We start from the raw sequence: 23103 nt of genomic DNA on the forward strand, positions 1-23103 counted from the left end.
GAGGAAAGATAAACTTATCATAGTCCTACTGAACCATAGGACTGCTCTCTCATAAGAGAGAAAGAGAGCTGTTTGGTGGTGGTTTAACCTGAGGGTCACCACGCCTCAGGCGAGGAGAGAAGTTCAGAAAGAGAGTCCTTCATGGTAACCTCAACCAGTGATGGTAATTGTACCCATGCAATTGGCAAAACAAATCAGCCATCCAGTCCACTGAGCTAACTAGCCCCTACTCCTTAACTGGGACAGCCCGCAATCTCTATACCCCATATAACATAGACAGACTCCTGACTTTGTCAAAAGTAGTCAGATCTAGGTAATGTTGATGCTTTACCCATGTTGAGCTCGAGGACATGAACAGGAAGCTGGGTTAATATTGGCAGCTACTTGCTGAGAGGCTGGTGTTTTGTTACTGCCCGGAATGCTCACAATAATTATTGATCTAAGTGTTTCTTAAATTCAGTAACGATACTGCTCAAAGATACACCAGCTTCAAGTTGTGCGGTTAAGTTTGGCGTCTGCTCAAAGAATTTGATGCACAGGCCGAGGGTTCAGTGTTGATAAAATCTAATTGCTGTATTGATCCAAGCTGGAGCCAGTCACAGCAGCATCAGTAATTGAGATATTTCTGTTGCTGTGGTGAGCCCTTGGAGCAGATTTGTGTTCCTCACAGTTCACTAAGACCTGAGACCAGTGTCGTGGAACACCGCATATCCTAATTTCAGAGCGCTCAGTCATTTCAGCCAAATGTTTTTCAAAGCATTTTATTTTCAAATCGGATTTGGTCCGCACGATGCGAGTGTTTTATTTTCATCCTGTTTTTACTGGCCAGATGAGGAACCATTTGATCTTTGGTGAAGTGAAGAAAGGACTTGTATTTGTATGACATCTTTCACAGTCTCGCTGTCCTAAATGCTACACAGACAGTGAAGTACATTTGAAGAGTGGTCACCGTTAGAAGATGGAAAACGTGGCAGGCAGCTTGCACACAGCAGACTCCCATTAGAAATGTCACAATGAGCAGATTGCTCATTTAAAACCATTCAGGGTAAATATTGGCTGCGGCTGTGGGAGAAATCCCCTCATCTTCTTTAAATCAAGTCGGGGATCTTTTACTCGTAAGTGCAGGTGGGACTTCCATTTAATATCTTGCCCTAAAGATGTCACCACTGATGGTGCAAGATTTCCTCAATACTGCGTTGAATTATAAGCCTCTGTTCAAGTCTCCGCAGTGGGATGTGAACCAACCCACCTCTTACCTGCGCTGAGTTTCTCTCAGCAGATTTAGTCCTCTGATCCAGAGTTGATCTCCTTCCAAAATACTTGCAATATACCTGACTTCAGTTTGATTCTTCTAATTGTGATGAGCATGGCTGTCAGGTTTCACACCCGGGTGGCTATTTGGAGATCGCCCCCAGTGTTCGATTCTCTCCAGCCCTCTCCCTTCTCTTGGGCTTCCCTCTGGTACCTAATCCCAGAGACCATGGCAGTATGGCATGGCAGATTATTCGCACTGTTGCATGTGACATACCAGGCCAGGGATCACTGGGTGGGGATTCCTCAATAGGTAAAGCATTCCTGCAACTAAACCAGCTGAGAGCAGTGAGCTTCACAAACCCGAGCTCTGGATCTGGAATCCTCCTGTCTGCATGACTGAACTCCCAAGTGGAGGCATAAGAGGAAGGCAAAGCAGAGTTCTTGAGCACTGACTGGTTGGAGCATTAACACACAATTGAGTTCACAGCAGATGACGCTTAGACAAGAGGGGAAGATCCAATTACTAAAGGTTCTCGTTAATCCAGTAGACTGTCCATTGTAACTCATTCATACATTGTAAATGTTCAATTAATGGAAGGAACATCAATTCGTACAGATCCATCGCAAGAAGATTGGGTATATGCCACAAAGAGGAAGAACTATTCCATTTGAGTAAAGTTGAGTTGATCTCAGAATTTCAGACCACAGTTTTGATGAAGCATATCTGCATATCAACATCATGTCAGTGGCATTGAGAGCTGAGGCCCTCAGCCCTAGCCTGTGGCCATGCCCAATGTGCATTCAGTTGGGTGGAGGGAAAACATGAGATAGAGGGTAACCTTAACTTATGACTGACTGGATCAGTTGTAGCCTGTGTCTCAGAGTGGCTGTCTTCTGTCTTGGAGTTTTCCTCCATTCATTGCAAATGTAATTCATCATATACAGTGGAATAGTGAGGCTGAATATATTTAGTTACAAGCAGTTGGACTCTTTAAGGTTAAACCATGTCCTGTACAGATAGTGAGTATATCTCTGGGAAGAGTTTTGTTTTGCTATTTGTGGTTCATCCACCTGGTGGATCTCTTTCAGTTACTGGTTGTTCAGATTTGGACATAGAATGTAGAACATTACAGCGTTGTACAGGCCCTTCAGCCCTTGATGTTGTGCCGACCTGTGAAACTGGGAATAAGTATCCTCCTGTGAGCTGCTCAGGGGCTGGTGCTGGGGTGGCCTCCGGCTTTGGTTAGAGACAAAAAAAAACTGCAGGTGCCGGAATCCAAAGTAGACGAACAGGAGGCTGGAAGAACACAGCAAGCCAGGCAGCACCAGGAGGTGGAGAAGTCAATGCTTTGGGTGTAACCCTTCTTCAGGACTAGGTGTGAGGGTAGAGGGAAGCTACAGATAAAGAGAGGAGGGGATGGGGGGCTGGGGAGAGTCGCAGAATGATGCGGTAGTGATTGGTGAACACAGGTAGTGAGTTTAGTTGTCTGATTTCACAGCTTCAAGAGCAAACATAGCCAAATGGGAATAATCTGGCATTGGTTGGGCAAATGGACTGGCAGGAAGCATGGTTAATGATTGAAAATCCCAAGTAGTCCTTCAGTAAAGCCAAGGAAATTGGAGAGGGTATGAACAACCATTCCAGACATTGGGATGACATTTGACAGAGTGAACTCTCCTTGCTTCCATCTTTCTGCATACAGGGAACTGATGAGTGTGTTTGCAACAGACCCAGCTTTAGTTGGAGGTTAAGCCTCTGGGTCTGGTTCACAATCCGTGTGACAAGATTCTTACTTGAGTGTCAAATTGCAGTGAGAGTGTACCTAATGACTTGTTTAGAGGCATCTCGTACTCAGTTGTCAAGATTTGGAGATTAGCAGAGAGAGTCCAATGCAGCAGATGTTTGTTTATTTTCTTGAAAATAGTGGTTTAAATAAATTTGTCTAGACATTTGACCAAATTGCAGGTTGGGAGATTGTGATTCCCAGTGTAGGGTTGTTAACTACTGGAGGAGATTCCATCAATTGCACAACACACACAAAAAAAGGAATTTTAAACAGATTCACTACATTCATATGAAATTGTCTCATGCTGTCGAACCAAAATATATATTTTTTTTCCCTCCCGAAAAGATCTAAAGAGCCACAGAGTAGATCAAGGTGTTTTTGTTTCAAGCACATCTGTCTTAACTTGAGTTGAAGCGATTTCTATAGATGTCTTTCATCTTAATTGAGAAAGACATGCATACAGGGATGAGCAGTCAGGGCTGCCTAACGTGGTGTGGCAGCAAATCTGAAGGTTTGTGCATTAAGCAAGGATTTAGTGCTCCTGTAATCGGCTGAATCTGTGTCTATAAACAAGCCCAATCCTCTGATCCTGTTTGTCTAATTCTGTCTGCCACTGTTCTTCACAACAAATTCAGACTGTGGTGATGGATTCGGGGTGTGTGGGGGTGGGGGGTGCACAGGGTCATCAATTTCTTTGTGGATTTTCTACATTGAATTTTTTTTGCCTTCAGTTCCCCCATAAAGTCTGCACTCTCATTCAGTGGGTCAAGGAGTCTGCTCATGTGAACGCCTCACCAGAATATGACAGGACCATTGAAATCTCCTGATCCAAATTCCCTTCCCTGTATGTGGAGATACATACCCTTCCCCATGCCGAATTTTTCACACGGGTGTAGCTGAGATTGGAGCTGAGTGGAGCAAGGATTCCAACTGTAATTGCACTACTCCATCAATCTGCACATCTGAAGCCATGGGCCGGGTTAATTTTCATTAGAACTTGAGATAACGCTTGTGTGTGAGGTGGGTTTTTATCCTTCTCAATCCAGGTGAGAGCCTGGTAGGATGGCTCACCCCTTCAGAGAAGCAGCCAACTTAGCACAGCATCAATTTCAATGATGTGAAGATTGGGTTGGTACAGTCTACCACCACGACCCCACCCCTCCACCTCAACTTTCACTTTCACCATCACCCCCATCTCCACTCTACCCCACACCCACTTCCACCTCAATCCTAATCTTCACCTCTACCCCACCTTAACTCCCACCTCAATCCTAACCTTCACCTCCATCTCCACCTCTATCTCCACTTCTATCCCCACCCACACCTCCATTCCACCTCAACCCCTACCTCCACTCTCACCTCAACACCCCCACCTCAACCCCAACCTCCAGCCTCTTCTCAATACCTCCACCTCAACCACAACCTCCACCCTCACCTCAATCCCAAACTCCCCCCACCTCAAATTCACCTCACCTCCCATTTCGACCCCCTTCTCCACCCTCACCTCAGCCCCACCTTCACCTCCACCCCCACCCCGTTTCCATTTCTGTCTCCATCTCCCACCTTCACCTCTGTCCCCACCGCAATTCCACTTCATTCTTTACCCCTCAACTTGAACTCTGTCCCTATCTTCACCTCCATCCTGCCCTTACCCTACCTTCATCGCCACCTCTGCCTCCACTTCCCTCTCAACTGCCCAACTGTGTGCCAACCCTCACCTCCTCCAGACTGTCCCGTGACATTCAGGGTCCATTCACCAAAGGGAAACAAATTGTGAATTCATTGTCAAAAGTCCACCATCCAAGGACCTGAATCCAGTACATACAATCAATTCAACAAAGCAGGGAGACAATTTGATGAATGTCTGTGAATTTGTGAAGAGTTCCTAAATTGTAGGTCAGGTGCTCAATGAAGCATTGGTTTGAGATCTGGTCTTTTCTAATGATTTTTTAATTATTGAGAATGCAGATTTTTTTTAGTTGTAGGAATCATTAATGTTGAACTGTTGAATATGTCTCTATAGGATCAGTATGGAGTGAATTCCTGTTTGTGGTCCGACAGGACGCTGTATTGCTTGAATGTCATTCCTGTTATAAAACAGCAATCAGTGTTAATTGTTGGTATTTTGAAGTGTCTGAAATATAGATGCTCTTAAATTGAGTGAAATCTCATTAACATGGATTTCAGCATTCCACACTTACGGCAGATAACTACATCTGTTGTTCATAATCATGGCTTTTGCTACACTAACAGGGATTGGTGAGATTTGGCCTACAGTGAGGTTAAAGCCTTATGCCAGTATTTCTTAATTGAGTCTCTTTTGATTGTGGAATTGGAATATGAACTAAGCTGCTGAATTGGGAGAATAAAATTCAATTTTTGCTCCATGTTGGAGCAGACTGTGGGGTTTGCTGTGACATGAATTATTTGAGTTCCCAAACTGGGAGGTCTAGGTGTGGGGACGAGGTTGTCTGAGATAGCTCTGAGTGTGTTTTGGTCGCCATGACACAGGGACCTTGCTGAGTAAGGGCCGCAATTAAATTTGAGAGGGCAGTATTAGAACTAACCCAGGCATCGGCAACAAACAAACAACATGAAAACCCTCACCATAGTTACAGCCTCAGGGGTGGGATCGCCTGTAAATTGACAGCTAGCCCCGTCTGGACAGCAGACTGAGCTCGAGCATTTGTGGTTTATAATCTGAGCCGTGTGCAGGCTGCAGTGTGCTGTTCTCTCAGATTGTATCTAATCAGGGCTGGGAGGGGAAGGCTCAGGGGCTTTTCATCCTTGTCCAGAAGCAACTAGTGCATCTGTGCAGATTAATGCACGTTTAATGAGAGAATCCTAATCACTTGATGCTGCTGGATCTAAATAGGCAGAGATTGGAAACACTGAGTGTGTGTGTGTGTGTTTCAGTGGCAAGGGGGAGGGGACTCACATTGTGTGTGTGTGTGTGTGTGAGAGTGTGGGGGAGTGTGAGAGAGTGTCTGTGTGTGGGAGAGTATGAGTGTCTGTGTGTGGGGGGAGTGTGTGAATGTGTGTGTGGGGGGTGTGAGAGGGTGTCTGTGTGTTGGGGGATGTGTATGTGGGGGGAGTGTGAGGGGTGTGTGTGAGAGTGTCTGTGTGTGTGTGAGAGGAGTGTGGGAGTGTCTGTGTGTAGGGGTGTGTGAGACAGTGTCTGTGTGTGGGGGTATGTGTGTGTGGTGGGAGGAGTGTGGGAGTGTGAGTGTCTGTGAGAGGTGTGTGTATGAGAGTGTATGTGTGGGGTAAGTGTGGGAGTGTGAGTGTCTGTGTGTGGGGGGAGTGTGAGTATATGTGTGGGGGGGTGAGAGAGTGTGTCAGTGTGTGAGGGGAGTGTGTGAGAGTGTCTGTGTGTGTGTGTGTGTGGGGGGGGGGAGGTGGTGTGTATGTGGGAAGTGTGTCTCTGTGTGTGTGTATTGGTTGGGGTGTGTGTGTGTGTTTCAATGTATTCTCAATGAAGAGGGGAGGGGATGTCAGTGTGTGTTTCAATGAAAAGGTGCACCTGCATTTGTGATATCTAGTTTCTTCTTGCCCTGCTCCTTATTGATATTATTGATGAAGCCTCTGTCAGTGTCTTTATCTAGAGTCGCCGTGCAGTCTTGTGTTCTCCAATCCCTTTTTGTTTGAAGACCCCTCCCCTTGTGCTGTAGGAGAGAGAAGGAAACACACACACACACAAACACACACACACCCCTGAGACCATTACAACGAGCTCCTATCTCCCTGAGGAAGCCTGGAACCAATCAATGGCAGCCTTCCAAGCCAGCAGGACTGGGCAAACATTAGATCAATAAGTTATTAGCACCATTCTGTCAGTAGTAATGTTGAGATTGATCACAAGGAGGACTTCTTCATGCTACCCCGCACATCCCCAGTCTGATAAAGATGACAGATTAAGGGACTCAGGGAAGGGAATTAAGGAGTCTGGCTGTCAGAGCTGTCACTAGCTGGACATTAGTGCTGATTTTCTCTCTCTCACACTCTGTCTCCAAGCTGGGGTGGGTTGAGCAAATGCAAGCAGATTTTTTTTTCAAATGGTGCCAAGGGTGAGCTATTACCAGGGCAGAGATTAACCCACCCACTCACCCACTGTGTTAGTAATCTGGTCATGTGCTCATCAGGAGAAGACCTAGTGTGAGTAAAGGATGGGCTGGCCAAGGTTGCAGTCTTTAAAATTATTCCTTGTGCGTTTCATTTTTTTTTAAAACAAACACAATATATTCCTTGTGCATCTTCCAACGACAGCAGAGAATATTTATCAACCTGAGAAGTGATCAGTGGAGGGTGATTTTACACCATGGTCTGGCACCCCAGTTAACACTGTCTCAGTGACTCTCAGTTTAGTATTTCCATCTCATTCGGGAGCAGTTTTGTTCAGGAGAGAAAATGCGATGCAAAACTAAAGGTCCCCGAAATATTTCAGACCTGGAGCCAGGGACCAGACTTTCAAAACAAAAAATATGTGCCTTCTTCTTGATAGGAAAGCCCTGTGCACATAAAAGAGGTAGAATCCCACAGTGTTCAGGCTTGTGCATGCCAGGTGGGTCAATCATGGGAAATGCAGGGTAATAGGGATAGGATAGGGGAATGTGTGGAAGGTTCATTAGAGGGTCAGAATGGACTTCATACGTTGAATAGCCTGCTACCACACACTCTAAGGATTCTGTTATAAGAGAGATTGGATCAGTTGGGACTGTATTTCTTGGAGTTTAGAAGGAGAGGGTGGAGATGGAGTGGATTTCATAGAAACCTGTAAAATTCCAACAGGACAAGACTGGGAACATCCTTTCTGTATTTACCCTTTGACCAGCAAATTCAGGACCAGGAATCACAACCTAAGGGTATGGGATAGGTTATTTAGGACTGAGATGAGGAGAAATGTCTTCACCCAGAGAGTGGTGAGCCTGGGGAATTCTCTGTCACGGAAAGTGGTTGAGGTCAAAACATTGCTTTCATGAAGGAGGTGGATACAGTTCTTTGGACTAAAGGGATCAAAGGTTATGGGGAAGAAAGTGGGAACAGGAATGAATGATCAGAGTTGGACCACCAGCCATGATCATAATGAATAGTGAAGCGGTCCTGGCCTACTCCTCCTATTTCCTACATTTCCACGTACTGGGTTATAGTGAAGGGTTGGGTAAAACACATTGAATTCTTAGATCAGCCATGATCATGTTAAATGTTGGGGTAGATTTGATAGGCTGAATGGTCTGGTTCCTGTTTCTAATCCTAATTCCCATTTACAGTTTGGGTACAGCACAGATTTGGCCCATCATGTTCATTCTGGCTCTCTGCAACAGCACCCATCTTGTCCCTCTCCCCTGTCCCTTCCTCCTCCTTCAGGCACACGAGGGGATAGGACGTCACTTCCAGCCCTACCTTTGTATATTTACCCACGGATATGTAACAAGTTCCCTTTATTGGCATTTAATGGCACTTATACACAGATATAAACTGATTTATCTTTACAATAAGTGAGACTATATTCTGAAATATCCATACAAGTGGGTGTGATGTGGGGAATGCTTAAGGAGCTCAACAGCACCAGAAACAAAGCAGCCCACTTACATTGACATTACGACCACTGCCTTCTGTTACTCCTTTCATCACTGATGCCCAACAGGAGTAAGTAGTGTGTGCCACCTTAAGAATGCATGGCAGTAACTAACCTAGACTCTTCTGACAGCACCTTCCAAACCTATGACCTTTTCAACCTAGAAGGATAAGTGCAGCAGATGGATGGGAACACTGTCACCTGAAAGTTCTCCTCCAAGCCACTCGCCATCCTGACTTGGAAACGTATCAACACTCCTTTGGTGTCGCTTGGTCAACATTCTGGAATTCCCTCCCTAAGGTCATTGTGGGTCAACCTACAGCACATGGACTGCAATGGTTTGAGATGGTAGCTAATCACAACCTTCTCCAGAGCAGTTAAAGATGTGTAACAAATGTTGTTCCAGCCAGCGAGGCCCACATTCCACGATAGAATAAAATAAAACTCAGCCAGTGATTCCAGTTTCCATGGAATTTCCTCTGACCTGGGCCTCAGCAACTGGATTGGGATATTGATTCTGGTTTGGCACATCCCTGGACCTTTCCCCAAGTGACCTCTGAACTTTGACCCCACCCAGTTAAACTCCATCTTTAATTTTTAGCATGAGTATCATTGGCAAGGCCAGTATTTGTTGCTTCTGCCTGATTACCTTTGATGATGCTGGTGAGCTTCCTTCATCATTTAATGTTTTCACAAACTAATCAACAGAGGTGTTCAAAACAAATTTGTGTTAAAAGTGCTCCCTTTTCTGCATTCCCCTGTGATCTTTCTTCTCATGAGATTTTGATCACATAATGTTCTACAGATGAGTTTTAAATTTCTTGAAGACTCCTAAGACAATCTACAAGAGTTGAGCTACTCTTCCTCCAAATCCAGATGCTAGATCCATTTAAATTGCAAATTGAAGTCCCAAAACACATTTCCTCTTTCTCTTCAGTTCTCTGCCCAAAGACAAATCCTTGGCGAATATTCATCAAATTGGGTCTAGAGTAGGCTTCAGGCCTATTCCACCATTCAGTGAGATCATGGCTGATCTGTGACCTAACTCCATCTATCTGCCTTTGGCTCAGATCACTTAATAATTTAGTTTAACAAAATTTCATTTACCTCAGATTTAAAACTAACAACTGATCTAGCATCAGCTGCCAAGGGTGGCATGGAGCTCAGTGATTAACACTGCTACCTCACAGTGCCAGGAATCCAGGTTCAATTTCCACCTTGGGCGACTGTCTGTGTGGAGTTTGTACATTCTCTCTGTGTCTGTGTGAGTTTCCTCCAGGTGCTCTGGTTTCCTCCCAGACTCCAAAGATATGCAGGCCAGGTGAATTGGCCATAGTGTTAGTTGCATTAGTCATGGGTAGAACATAGAACATAGAAAAATACAGCGCAGTACAGGCCCTTTGGCCCTTGATGTTGCGCCGATCCATGCCCACCTAACCTACACTAGCCCACTATCCTCCATATGCCTATCCAATGCCCGTTTAAATGCCCATAAAGAGGGAGAGTCCACCACTGCTACTGGCAGGGCATTCCATGAACTCACGACTCGCTGAGTAAAGAATCTCCCCCTAACATCTGTCCTATACCTACCACCCCTTAATTTAAAGCTATGCCCCCTCGTAATAGCTGACTCCATACGTGGGAAAAGGTTCTCATGGTCAACCCTATCTAAACCCCTAATCATCTTGTACACCTCTATCAAGTCATCCCTAAACCTTCTTTTCTCCAGTGGAAACAGCCCCAAGTGCCTCAGCCTTTCCTCATACGATCTTCCTCCCATACCAGGCAACATCCTGGTAAACCTCCTCCGTACCCGTTCCAGTGCCTCCACATCCTTCCTATAGTATGGCGACCAAAACTGCACACAGTACTCCAGATGCGGCCGCACCAGAGTCTTATACAACTGCAACATGACCTCAGGACTCCGGAATTCAATTCCTCTACCAATAAAAGCCAGTACGCCATATGCCTTCTTCACAGCACTATTTACCTGGGTGGCAACTTTCAGAGATCTGTGTACATGGACACCAAGATCCCTCTGCTCATCCACACTACCAAGTATCCGACCATTAGCCCAGTACCCCATCTTCTTGTTACTCTTACCAAAGTGAATCACTTCACACTTAGCTACATTGAACTCCATTTGCCACCTTTCTGCCCAGCTCTGCAGCTTATCTATATCCTGCTGTAAGCTGACACATCCTTCCTCACTGTCAACAACTCCACCGACTTTCGTATCATCCGCAAACTTGCTCACCCAACCTTCCAGCCTCTCCTCCAGGTCATTTATAAAAATGATAAACAGCAATGGTCCCAAAACAGATCCTTGCGGAACACCGCTAGTAACTGCACTCCAAGATGAACCTTTACCATCAACTACTACCCTCTGTCTTCTTCCAGCCAGCCAATTCCTAATCCAAACCTCCAACTCACCCTCAATGCCATACCTCCATATTTTTTGCAGTAGCCTACCATGGGGAACCTTATCAAACGCCTTACTAAAGTCCATATACACCACATCTACCACTTTACCCTCGTCCACCTCCTTAGTCACCTTCTCAAAGAATTCAATAAGGTTTGTGAGGCACGACCTGCCCTTCACAAAACCATGCTGACTATCCTTGATCACATTATTCCTATCCAAATGTTCATAAATCCTATCCCTTAGAAAGAATTGTAAGACTTTGCCCACAACAGAAGTGAGACTCACCGGCCTATAGTTACTAGGGTTATCCCTACTCCCCTTCTTGAACAAGGGAACCATATTTGCTATCCTCCAGTCTTCTGGCACTATTCCTGTAGACAACAAGGACATAAAAATCAAGGCCAATGGCTCTGCTCTGCAATCTCCTCCCTTGCTTCCCAGAGAATCCTAGGATAAGTGCCATCAGGCCCAGGGGACTTATCTATTTTCACCCTTTCCAGAATTTCCAACACCTCTTCCCTACATACCTCAAAGCCATCCATTCAAATTAATTGTGACTCAATATTCACATCGGCAACAATGTCCTGTTCCTGAGTGAATACTGACGAAAAGTATTCATTCAGTGTCTCCCCAATCTCTTCAGCCTCCACACGCAACTTCCCACTACTATCCTTGACTGGACCTATTCCTACCCTAGTAATTCTTTTATTCCTGACATACCTATAGAAAGCCTTTGGGTTTTCCCTAATCCTACCAACCAAGGACTTTTCATGTCCCCTCCTTGCTGCTCTTAGCTCTCTCTTTGGATCGTTCCTGGCTACCTTATAACTCTCAATCGCCCCAATTGAACCTTCATGCCTCATCTTTACATAGGCCGCCCTCTTCCCTTTAACAAGGGATTCCAATTCCTTATTAAACCACGGCTCCCTCACATGACCCTTTCCTCCCTGCCTGACAGGTAAATATAGGGTAGGGAAATGGGTCTGGTGGGTTACTCTTCAGAGGGTTGGTGTGGACTTGTTGGTGTGGACTTGTTGGGCTGAAGGTCCTGTTTCCATACTGTAGGAAATCTAATCTAATTTGTGGAAGAGAATTCCAAGCCTCTCCCACCCTTTGCGTGTAGAACATCATGATTTATTTCCCATGAATAAGGTGATGAGGCAGGCCCCAAAATTATCTTTGCTACAACAGGGATCAAATCCTGTAATTTTGGCTTAATTTCAGTCTAGCTAACTGTTCCCCCTACTCCACACCCCAATAATGTACTTTGGAACCCAGTTTCATTTGCCAGACAGGACTGACTGCAGTGTCAGATTGAGGATCTGCATGAGGACTGAGCAGATTTCTGGATTAGAGTGATGTGGAAAAGCACAGCAGGTCAGGCAGCATCCAAGGAGCAGGAAAAACCGATGTTTCGGGCAAAAGCCTCACATTCCTGATGAAGGGCTTTTGCCCGAAACATCGGTTTTTCCTGCTCCTTGGATGCTGCCTGACCTGCTGTGCTTTTCCAGCACCACTCTAATCCAGATCTGATTTCCAACATCTGCAGTCCTCACTTTTGCCTGAGCAGATTCCTGTCAATCCAAGCTCTACTCTTCCACTGAAGAAACTAAATAGAGTTGATTGCCTGGGAGCAGAAACACGGTTACACAGACACAAGTTGAATTTTTTTCATTTTGTGGTCCCTAGGACTGCCATGCCAATGAGGGCTCCAACCCATTGGCACCTTCTTCTTGTGCTGGATAAATTGTTGTTTCCATACTGTGTTTGGTTTCTGGCTTCCTGGTCCTGGTGAGTGCAAGGCAAAGTTGTTGTGTCTGTTTTTAGCAATGTTTTAAATAGAAATGTGTGCATATCATAGGAAGAAACTTCAAGGAATTCAGTAAGTGACACATTATGCAAGTTCTTTTTTTGTCTTTAGTCTAAACTCATGCTGGTAAATCATTAATGACTAATTAATGAATGTGTTCTCATTCATTATCATTTAATTAGTACCCCAGGGTAATTAGTAAGGGAAATGGGTCCAGTTCCAGAAATTGCTGCCAGTTCAAAGGTACCGTGGCTGATAAGTGTAATAGTGTCATCATTGCAATATTCTTAATCTTATTTTAATGTCAGTTTGGCAAAAATTAACCACAGTCTGTTTTTAAAATCCTGTCAAGCCTTCCCACCAGCCTTTGAGCCTCAGTCCATCGCAGCCCGTCTCAACGAGAATGGAGAAGGCTGATCCTGGGGACAAGTATTATAAACTTCCCTGGGTGGCTCAGTGAGTGGGTACACATAGTGCTGAGTCAGGAAGATGCCAGGTTTTGATCCCAGGCCTGTGTTGAGCTAAAAGCAGAGAAGGCTGGAAATACTCAGCAGTCAGCCAACATCTGTGGCAAGAGAAATGGAGCTTACAAGTTTGCTGAGAATTACAGTGACACCCAATTTAAGATTTTTGGTCAGAACTTGCCAGCGGTTACCTGTAGATAGACAAGCAGAAGACTGGAAGAACACAGTGGGCCAGGCAGCATTAGGAGGTGGGGAAGTCAACATTTCGGGTGTAACCTTCTGCAGAACTTGAGTTACTTATACCCATACGCAGGGACTTGTTCCTCGACAGAAAAATTAGGCAACATGCCTTTTTTGAATTAAACCAAAGTGTGGTGGGGGAAGGCAGTATTGCCTGGTGTCACAGTCGTAGAGTCATAGGGATGTACAGCATAGAAACAGACCCTTTGGTCCAATGCACCCGTGCTGTCCAGATATCCTAAATTAATCTGGTCACATTTGGCAGCGCTTGGCCCAAATCCCTCTCAACCCTTTCGATTCATATACCCATCCAGATGCCGTTTAAATGCTGTAATTGTACCAGCCTCCACCATTTCCTCTGGCAGCTCACTCCATACACGCACCACCCTCTGTGTGAAAAAGTTGCCCCTCAGGTCCCTTTCAAATTTTTCCCCTCTCATCCTAAACCTATGCCCTCTAGTTCTGGACTCCCCCACCCCAGGGAAAAGACCTTGTCTATTTATCCTATCCATGCCCCTCATGATTTTATAAACCTCTGCAAGGTTACCTCTCAGCCTCCAACGCTCCAGGGAAAACAGTCCCACTTATTCAGCCTCTCCCAATAGCTCAAACCCTCCAACCCTGGCAGCATCCTTGTAAATCTTTTCTGAACTCTCTCACATATTCTTAATGGCACTACTGTGAAATTCAGCACCATTTTCTAAAGCGGAATAAGTCTCTGTAAAATGGATAAATACCTGAAGGGAAAATATATGGGGAAAGGGTGCAGCAATGTGGGAGAGGGCCAGCATAAATATGTTGGGTCAAATGGCTTTTTTCTGTGCCACACAGATTCTGTGATTTTTTTTTCAAAGTGTTGCCCCCTTTGAGATTTGGCATTCTTGCAATCTGTCCTGATTGGTGTATAATTAGGAAGCTTTGACAGTATCTCTCTTACTTTCAGCAACACTAGAGTCTGAAACCAGGGAGCCATCATGAGATATTCAGATGAAGTGTCATTGACCTGAAACACTAACCCTAAAAACTTTTCACAAATGCTGCCTGACCTGCTCAGTATTTCCAGCGTTTTCTGTTGTTATGTTCGGATTCCAAACATTCTGCCATATTATTTATGCTTCATGGCAAGTGAGTTGCCATGGAAACATTCACTCTAGATCATTGCGGTGACCAGCAACTCCCATATGCTGCAGTTGCAATACATCACTTGACCTGCTATCTCGACAGTATTTTATTTAATTGATCGATTAATCACTTTAGTGTCCCTGCTCATTACCCTTTTATTGTAATAATTATTGTTTTAATTTTGCCTGATATTCATTCCTGCAAGTCACCTTGGTATACTTTAGTACATTAGGAGTCACTTTGGGAAAGCCCTGGTTGCTCCCATCAACAATAACAACAAGCAATAAAACCAGCTCTCGTTCCCACTCTTTGCTGGGAACCCTGTAGAGGTTGAATCCCTTACCTGTAGAGATTGACCCACCGAAGACACTCCCACCCAGACCCTGCATTTACCACAGCTAACCCACACATCCCCAGACACTGGGCAATTTAGCACAGCCAATCCCTCCAACCTATGCATCTTTGGACTATGGCAAGAAATCAGGACACCAAGGGGAAACCCACACAGATATAGGGAGAAAGTCTGTATGGCCTTTGCACTATCGCCCAAGGGTGGAATCGAACCCAGGTCCCTGGCGTTGTGAGGCAGCTTTGCTAACCACTGAGCCTCCATGCATCAGCTTATAGATGCATGTGGTTTTGCAGCCTGCGGAGGCTTACTGCTGCGTCCCCATGTGTGAGGTTCCGGAGGGTAGCTGGCAACTAATGGACTTCAGGGAGAAATGGGATTCTTAGGAATTGAATGGAAAAAAAAGCTATTATTATTCTGCTAAACTGGCTTCTGGCAGAATCCATCGAAAATAAAAGTTGTATCACACTTGTGCACCAAGGCCCAAGTGGCTTGCAATGTGCTGAACTACCCGAGTGATATAATGGCAGTGCTATATCATCATAACAGGATCTATCAACCTAATTCCCTGCAGTGCATCTCATAATATGGAGTCCACCACTCCTTCTGCAGCCCCTGTTAAAATAGCTCCCTGAGCTGAGTGACTAAAAGCCTACTTGTTAAACTCTTGACAACTAATGGGGCCCTTATTAAAAACATAATTTACAAAATGCTCAAACTACAGGTGATGCTTTTAAGTTTTACTGCAGATTTATTTATACTGCTCGGGTACCATAAAAGGGAGCTCTCTCCACTTGTGACATCAGACATCGACTGCTCACTGTCCCTAATATTCTGTTTTGACACAATTAGTTCAGCTTCTGAGCTCACAATGTGGAATAGTTCATTGGGAGAAATACCATGAAATTTGAAATTAAATTTTCTGCCGGTTTTGCCACTTTTGTTAATTGACGTTAGAGCATCTGTAAGGGAGTACTGCAAAACAGCGAGGAGCATCTTCTTAAATCAGCCTGTAGTATTTCCGTTAGTATGACAATGATCTCACATTCCCTATCCTGACTCCACGTGAATTTTGAAAGAATGGTCAACAACAGAAATGCCCTCGTCTTGGATGTTGATCTTGTATCTGCCGACATCCAAGGTTTGGGAATAGAAATTAAAAACCGTGCAAAGAACTAAAAGGAACATGATGAAAAGACACAGGGGAGGTGCTGGCCGGATGGTATTATTGATGGCCTGCTCAATCTAGAGACCCAAGTAATGTTCTGGGTACTCTGTTTCAAAGCTGACCACGGCAAATGTGGAATTTGAATTCAGTAAAAAAAAATTGAATGTCAAATGTTGGGGAAAATCCATCTGGTTCACTAATGTCCCGTGGGGAAGGAAACTGCCATCCTGACTGGTCTGGCCTACAAGTGACTCCAGACCCACAACAATGTAGCTGACTCTTAACTACTCTCTGGGCAATTTGGGATGGGCAATAAGTGCTGGCTCAGCCAGTGACGCCCTCATCCCATTCATGAATTTTTAAAAATGTAGCTTTACTCACTTACAGAAGGATCTAGGATATTAATGTTACAACTAACTGAGCACTGTGATGGTCACATGGAAATCATTTCCTTTGATTAATTTCGGTGAACAGTTTCTAACTTGGTTCCACTGTAAATTGTAAAGACTTTGCTGCTATTTTCTTGGAATGTGGTAGAAAATTAATCCCAGAGTATAATTGCACCCTCAAGCTGATTTCTTTCTTTCCCCTTTTATTCTTTCCATATCCTTAATACATGGTTTTTTGCAAAAAGCAAAAAAAGCGTTAGAATCACAAACCCGATACATGTGATGGGCACCAATGAAACAAAAAGGGTTACTACTCTGTCTCATGTGTATCGAGAGTCACTCACTATCCTGCACACATTCCCAACCTCACGCTGTTGGAAGAATGCCCTCAGTTGTTTCTGATTATGCTAATACCTCCTTAGGATAGATACACTGTCACTAATCCCTCTTGTTAATACCAGCATAGGGACTTACCAATACTAAGTGGTGAAAGATGACTATGTAGAAGTGTCAGCAGAAAAGGCATGTTCTTGAGTAATAAGAAATGTTTATGACTGGCAGTAATAGCAAGTTACAGTAGAGTGTCTCCAAGAGATACCAGACTACCTTTAATTATGTCACTTACAACATTTGAGGCAAGGCCAACAGAACTGGAACAGCCAAGACAAGCAACTAAAACTGGAAAATCGATGTTTCGGGCAAAAGCCCTTCATCAGGAATAGACTGCCTATTCCTGATGAAGGGCTTTTGCCTGAAACATTGATTTTCCTGCTCCTCGGATGCTGCCTGGCCTGCTGTGCTTTTCTAGCACCACTCTAATCTAGACTCTGGTTTCCAGCATCTGCAGTCCTTGTTTTTATCTAGGCAGCTAAAACTGAGCAGCTCTTCCCAGAGACCATCACACCGACACTGGTGTGTGAAGTTGGACAAAGGTTTCGAGGTAACTCTCTCACACTAACTGTCTTATAAAGCAAACCCTAACTTTAAGTTAGTAAGAGCCCAGCCATTGACATTTTCTTCCCATTGTGAATTCAGTGCCAACTATTGCAGTTGTGAATATTTACAGAGGGTGGCACAGTGGCTCAGTGGTTAGCACTGCTGCCTCACAGCACCAGGGACTCAGGTTGGATTCCAGCCACTGGTGACTTGTGTGGAGTCTGCACATTCTCCCCGATCTGCAAGGGTTTCCTCTGGGTGCTCCAGTTTCCTCCCTCAATCCAAAGGTATGCAGGTTAGGGTGAATTAGCTAAAGCTAATTGCTTAGGGATGTGGAGATTAGGTACATTAGTCAGGGGAAATGTAGAGTAAGATGGGAATGGGTTTGGGTGGGATACTCTTCGGAGGGGCAGTGTTTACTTGTTGGGCCAAATGGCCTGTTTCCACACTGTAGGGATTCTATGGAGAAAGTGAGGAATGTGGATGAAGAGCCTGTGCTCGAAACATTGACTCTCCTGCTCCTCGGGTGCTGCATGACTGGCTGTGCTTTTCTAGCACCGTGCTTTTCGACTCTGTATGGATTCTATGATTGACCATGTGTGGCATAAACTATCTGTAGATTGGCTTTCTGAATAAAATAAAGGGAGCCAATAATAACAGTTCTGGACTGTTGAGGGAATTGTTGGAGCTGAGGTGAGATTTGTCCAAACCCCTCTCTGTGTAGGGTCCATTTAACCATCAGAGGGAGGAGTCATTATTTCCTGTCAATACTTAACCCTCAAACAGGGTGAAAGAATATGGCCCTTTGCTAGGAGAATGAATTTCTATACAGGGCACATAAAAGAGTCGAGTAACTGAAATAAAAGCACTAAAATAAAACAAAGGAGTGTGGATGGGGAAATCCAAAACAAAAACTGAAATTGTTGGAGAAACTCAGCAGGACTGGCAGCACCCTGTGGAGAGAAAGCCTCGCAGCTGACTTTCTCCAACAATTTTAGTTTTAATTAATAATTAAAAAATGGTTCACGCCACTCGTAAAGATTTGTTCAAAATACTGATTTACAGGCATGTCCAACATTCATATGAATATATTGCTCCTAAGTGTTCTCATTTAACATCAAATCTCTGTGGCCCAGTATGAATTTCAAATTTCAGTCAGTGTGTGGTGGACAATTTACCACAACTTCTGGTAACTATCTGGTTACTTTTGGTAACTATCAATTAAAGTTAGTATTCTGAGAAATGAAGATGCAGGAGACTTTGATTAGGATACTTTCCTTTCTGTCATTGCATGGCAATATTTAAAGGTTTAAAAGTCACCACAGTATCAGCCTTTTCTATAATTAGCAGCTTTCTCAAAGAGATTGTCATGAGGATGAGGAAGATTTTTTTTTTCCCTGTGCACATTTTCTTAAACATTTATGATTGTGAAGTGCTGCTCAGATTTGAAATTTTATTTGAAGACTTTTTCTGTTCTTGAAAGCTGTCTATTAATTTTCCAACTTGTCAGAAAAAACACATAACTAAATTGACCCTGACGATGTGGCTTTTAGTGATGTTACATCCATTTTCTTGCCACTTTGCTAATCTTATATTTCAGATCTTATTAAATTGCATTGTCCCTTCTTCTGTATATTGCTGCCATCATTTAGTCTTGAAATTCTGTTGTGTAAATGTTAATTGTGTTTTACTTCAGAAATAATTACTCTGTCATTTTTAAAGGTTACTACTAGATGCTTGGGCTTTTAAATCTCTCTGTTTGACATGGGTAGTGGAGAGAGGGAATATATAGTTTGCATTTAAACTCATTGTCCTTGACATCGTGTGTTTTTATTTGTGTGTGCATGTTTATCTGTCAAACAATTGCCCTTGCCTCTCTGGTAAGATTTTATACATTTGTAAGTTTACGTTGAATTTCATGGTTTATGGCGAGATTAGAATTGTTGCTTCTTTGACTTCATGCAGGTAGTTGGTTTCCTCTGGGTGCTCCTGTTTCCTCCTACAGTCCAAAGATGTGCAGGTTAGGTAGATTAGCCATACTCAATCACTCATAGTGTCCAGGGATGTGCAATTGGATTAGCCATGGGTTACAGACATAGAGTAGAAGGGTGAGTCTGGGTGGGATGTTCTTTGGAGGGTCAGTGTAGACTCGAAGGGCTGAGTGGCCATCTTCCACACTGCAGGGGTTCTATGATTCCATGAAAGACAGTGAACCTCAGCAGGCTGTATGGCCATTTGTGGCACCAGGGTTAGGCTCGAACCTGTTTCTGCCCACATTTCCAAGCTAATGCACTCTCCAGCAAAGGTTAATAAATTGAAAGTAGGAGTGAGAATCCTGGCAGATTTATTTCTGCCCCTTCCACCACCCTCCCCCTCCTGTAATCTAAGGGAGCTCGAGGACAATTACATTGCTGCCTCCTGAGCTGCTCGGGGCTAAGTCAGCACAAGCTGGGGATAGAGTCTGGCTGTGCTTTTTCTTTCCCAGTGATTGTAACACTTAACTTTGAAGGCGAGCAAGAAGGGCTGGTGTGGGTTTAATAAGTGATCTGCAGCATTCTGAATTCATCAGTCAGAAGGAATGAATGTTGCTGCATGTGTCTGTCTCCTCAGTTTGGTTAATAAGCACCTGACAGCTGAAAATTTGTTGTTTGAAATGCACACACTCTGCTGCTTCCTGTTCGTATGCAGCATCATGCTTTCAGTCTCACCAACGATATTAGGAACATATTGATTTAAAATCTGTTCAGTGTACGCTGTAATTGTATATTAGAAGCTGGCGTCGGTGTTAAGAGAGAGAGAGTGCCACGGATGTAAGGATTATCCATTGCCACATAGTCCAGCAGGAGGAAAGTGAGAATCTAAGGGGAACAAGAGGGTGGAACTAAAAGAATGGGACTCACAAGAGGTTTAGAACCAGGAGAGAAGCCCTAAGCAGCCTGAGAGAGGGGGAAAGGCAGCAGATTAGAGGAAGGAAATAAGTAAGGAGGATTCTGAAAACAATCTTGAGAAGGCATGGGTAAAATTTGCAGCTTGATTTATGCAGATGCGGGGTAATTTGTGGTGAGTGGTGTCCACGTTCTGCTCGAATGTTGTTCAGCCTGATGCGAAGTATTTTGTTTTGACAAAATAGCAAACAAGGTCAGTTTATTTTTAACGTGTGCACTTCAGCTACTCTCTGCTTCAATTGATTTGGAGATCTCTGGGGCTAAGACACAGGGATTAATTAGCTCAGGAAAGGAAAAAGGAGAACTGAGTGGGGGTGGGGTCGGGGGGGGGGGTGGAGTTGGAAATCCAAAATTTACAGCGGAAGGAAGATTATGGTGCAGCGAAGGAGAAGTAAAAAAAAAAAAGCAACAAGACTTTGTCATGAATTTTTGCAGTATTGATGCATAAATAACGCAAGGCAACAAAGTCCATAGTGTAATGATGTACAGGTGGTCTTTGATAAAGTATAATGACCATTCTTTGCTCTCTTCTCTCCCACCTCCCCCCAACCCCCGCAACAGATGAAATTTTAGGAAAGCGAAGAGTATGTTCACCAAACAACAATAGTGATTGTCCAGAAACCAAGAGGCAAAGAAGTGAATCACCAAAGGGTAGGTTTATAACTTTCTGAAATGGGTTATAGCTAAGCTGCAGAGGGTGGGTTAGTTCAGTTGGCTGTTTTCTTTTAATTTCAAGAATCTACTTTATTCACAAAAAAAAATCTTGATAGAACATACATCGTCCCTAAAGCCGTTTGGTTCTGTACAGTATCATATGAAGGAATAAATAGGTGTTGGAATTTGTCTCTATCCAACAAACAAACCCAAGGTAAACATGAAAGAACTGCTGGAAATCAGAAACAAAAACAGAAATTGTTGGAAAAACTCAGCAGGTCTGACAGCATCTGTGTGGAAAAATCAGAGTTAATGTTTTGGGTCTAGAGACTCTTCCTCAGAACAGATAAACCAAGGGTATTTCTTTCTTGTGCAATAATATATTTACCTATATTTGAGGCATTGGCAGGGTCTGATAACTGAATGGATCCTGATTTAACATCCTGAAGAAGGGTTACGTCCGAAACTTCAAACTTCTCCAGCTGCTGATGCTGCCTGACCTGGTGTGTTCTTCCAACCTCCTGCCTGTCTAAGGAGACAAGCATCCGAGGAGCAGGAAAATCGACGTTTCGGGCTGGAGCTCTTAATCAGGAATGAGACTGGGAGCCTTGGGTGTGGAAAGATAAATGGGTAGGGCTGGGGAGAAGGTAGCTGAGAGTGCAATAGGTGGATGGAGGTGGGGGTAAAGGTGATAGGTCAGAGGGGAGTGTGGAGTGGATAGGTGGGAAGGAAGATTGACAGGTAGGACAAGTCATGAGGACGGTGCTGAGCTGGAATGTTGGAACTGGGGTAAGGTGGGGGGACGGGAAATGAGGAAACTGGTGAAGTCCAAATTGATGTGGAAGATAAGGCGTTCTTCCTCCAGGCATCGGGTGGTGATGGAGGAGGCCCAGAACCTACGTGTTCTCGGCAGAGTGGGAGGGGGAGTTGAAATGTTCGGCCATGGGGCGGGGGTTGATTAGGGCAGGTGTCCTGGAGATGTTCTCTGAAGTGCTCTGCGAGAAGGTGTCCAGTCTCCCCAGTGTAGAGGAGATTACATCAGGAGCAGTGGATACAATAAATAACATGGGTGAAAGCGTGGGTGAAACTTTGATTGATGTGGAAGGCCCCTTTGGGACCTTGCACAGTGGTAAGGGGGAAGGTGTAGGTGCAGGTTTTGCAATTCCTGCGGTGGCAGGGGAAGGTGGCTCATTAGGGGGCGTGGACCTGACCAGGTAGACTCCCCATTTAATAGAAAGACCTCAGACAATGGTCTTTCCCCACTGGGCCTTGATGGCAGGTGTCCTGAGCTTTAGTTCATCCCTCAGCACGTAGTCCTGGACCTTGGGATGTGTCAGTCTGCAAAACTCAGCTAGGGTCAACTCCTTGCTCTGCAAGACCAACTAGTTTTGGTCTGACCAAAGAACACTTTTCACCGTGTTGATGGCCATCCACAGGCTTGCGATGCCAACAGCATGGATTCAATTCACACACTGGCTGAGGTTACCATGAAGCTTCTGCCTTCTCAACCTCACCTGAGGTATGGTGACCCTCAGGGTTAAACCACCACCAGTTGTCAAGAATAGGACTATGGTGACTTTACCTTTATAGATCAGCACAATTACTGCCTCCTGCTTTTTTTATTGTGGTAACCTTGTTCAAAGTAATTTGTGTTCCTGTTCCATGCAAATACCTCCTATCCTGCTTGTCCACTGCTGAAGTTTAATTGACCAGCCCACTGCTAGGCTTCAGGAGGGGCCGATGCTGACCCCTCCCACTTGTAAGAAAACTGCCTGGAGCTCTATGCAGGAAAATGCTGTGGAATTTGGGCTTTCATGGACTCACAGACCTGGGTGTCACTTTAACACAATGTCCTGGAACTTGTATCTGGATAACAGCAAAGAGGTAATGAGTCATGGAGATGCTTTTGTGCTCATCGATTGATTGATCACAGTTTTTTGTCACAGAAAATATGTGAGCTCCATCTGCTTGTAAGTGACGGCTGT

The 23103-nt window shown here is 44.4% G+C and overlaps 1 protein-coding gene across 12 annotated transcripts in view; it reads left to right on the forward strand.

Annotated features, from left to right (window-relative positions):
• Positions 1 to 23103, forward strand: part of samd11 (sterile alpha motif domain containing 11) — a 318649-nt gene that overhangs the window by 154847 nt on the left and 140699 nt on the right. For 10 of the 12 annotated variants that reach the window (XM_072586164.1, XM_072586167.1, XM_072586165.1 and 7 more), the window contains one exon: positions 21026 to 21115. The exons of the other annotated variants lie outside the window; for them this stretch is intronic. In XM_072586164.1, coding sequence (XP_072442265.1) covers positions 21026 to 21115 — 90 coding nt within the window. The remainder of the gene's footprint in view (positions 1 to 21025; positions 21116 to 23103) is intronic. 12 annotated transcript variants of the gene reach the window in all.

The sequence above is a fragment of the Chiloscyllium punctatum genome, chromosome 16, assembly GCF_047496795.1.
Source record: "Chiloscyllium punctatum isolate Juve2018m chromosome 16, sChiPun1.3, whole genome shotgun sequence".
In the NCBI taxonomy this organism is placed as follows: domain Eukaryota; kingdom Metazoa; phylum Chordata; class Chondrichthyes; order Orectolobiformes; family Hemiscylliidae; genus Chiloscyllium; species Chiloscyllium punctatum.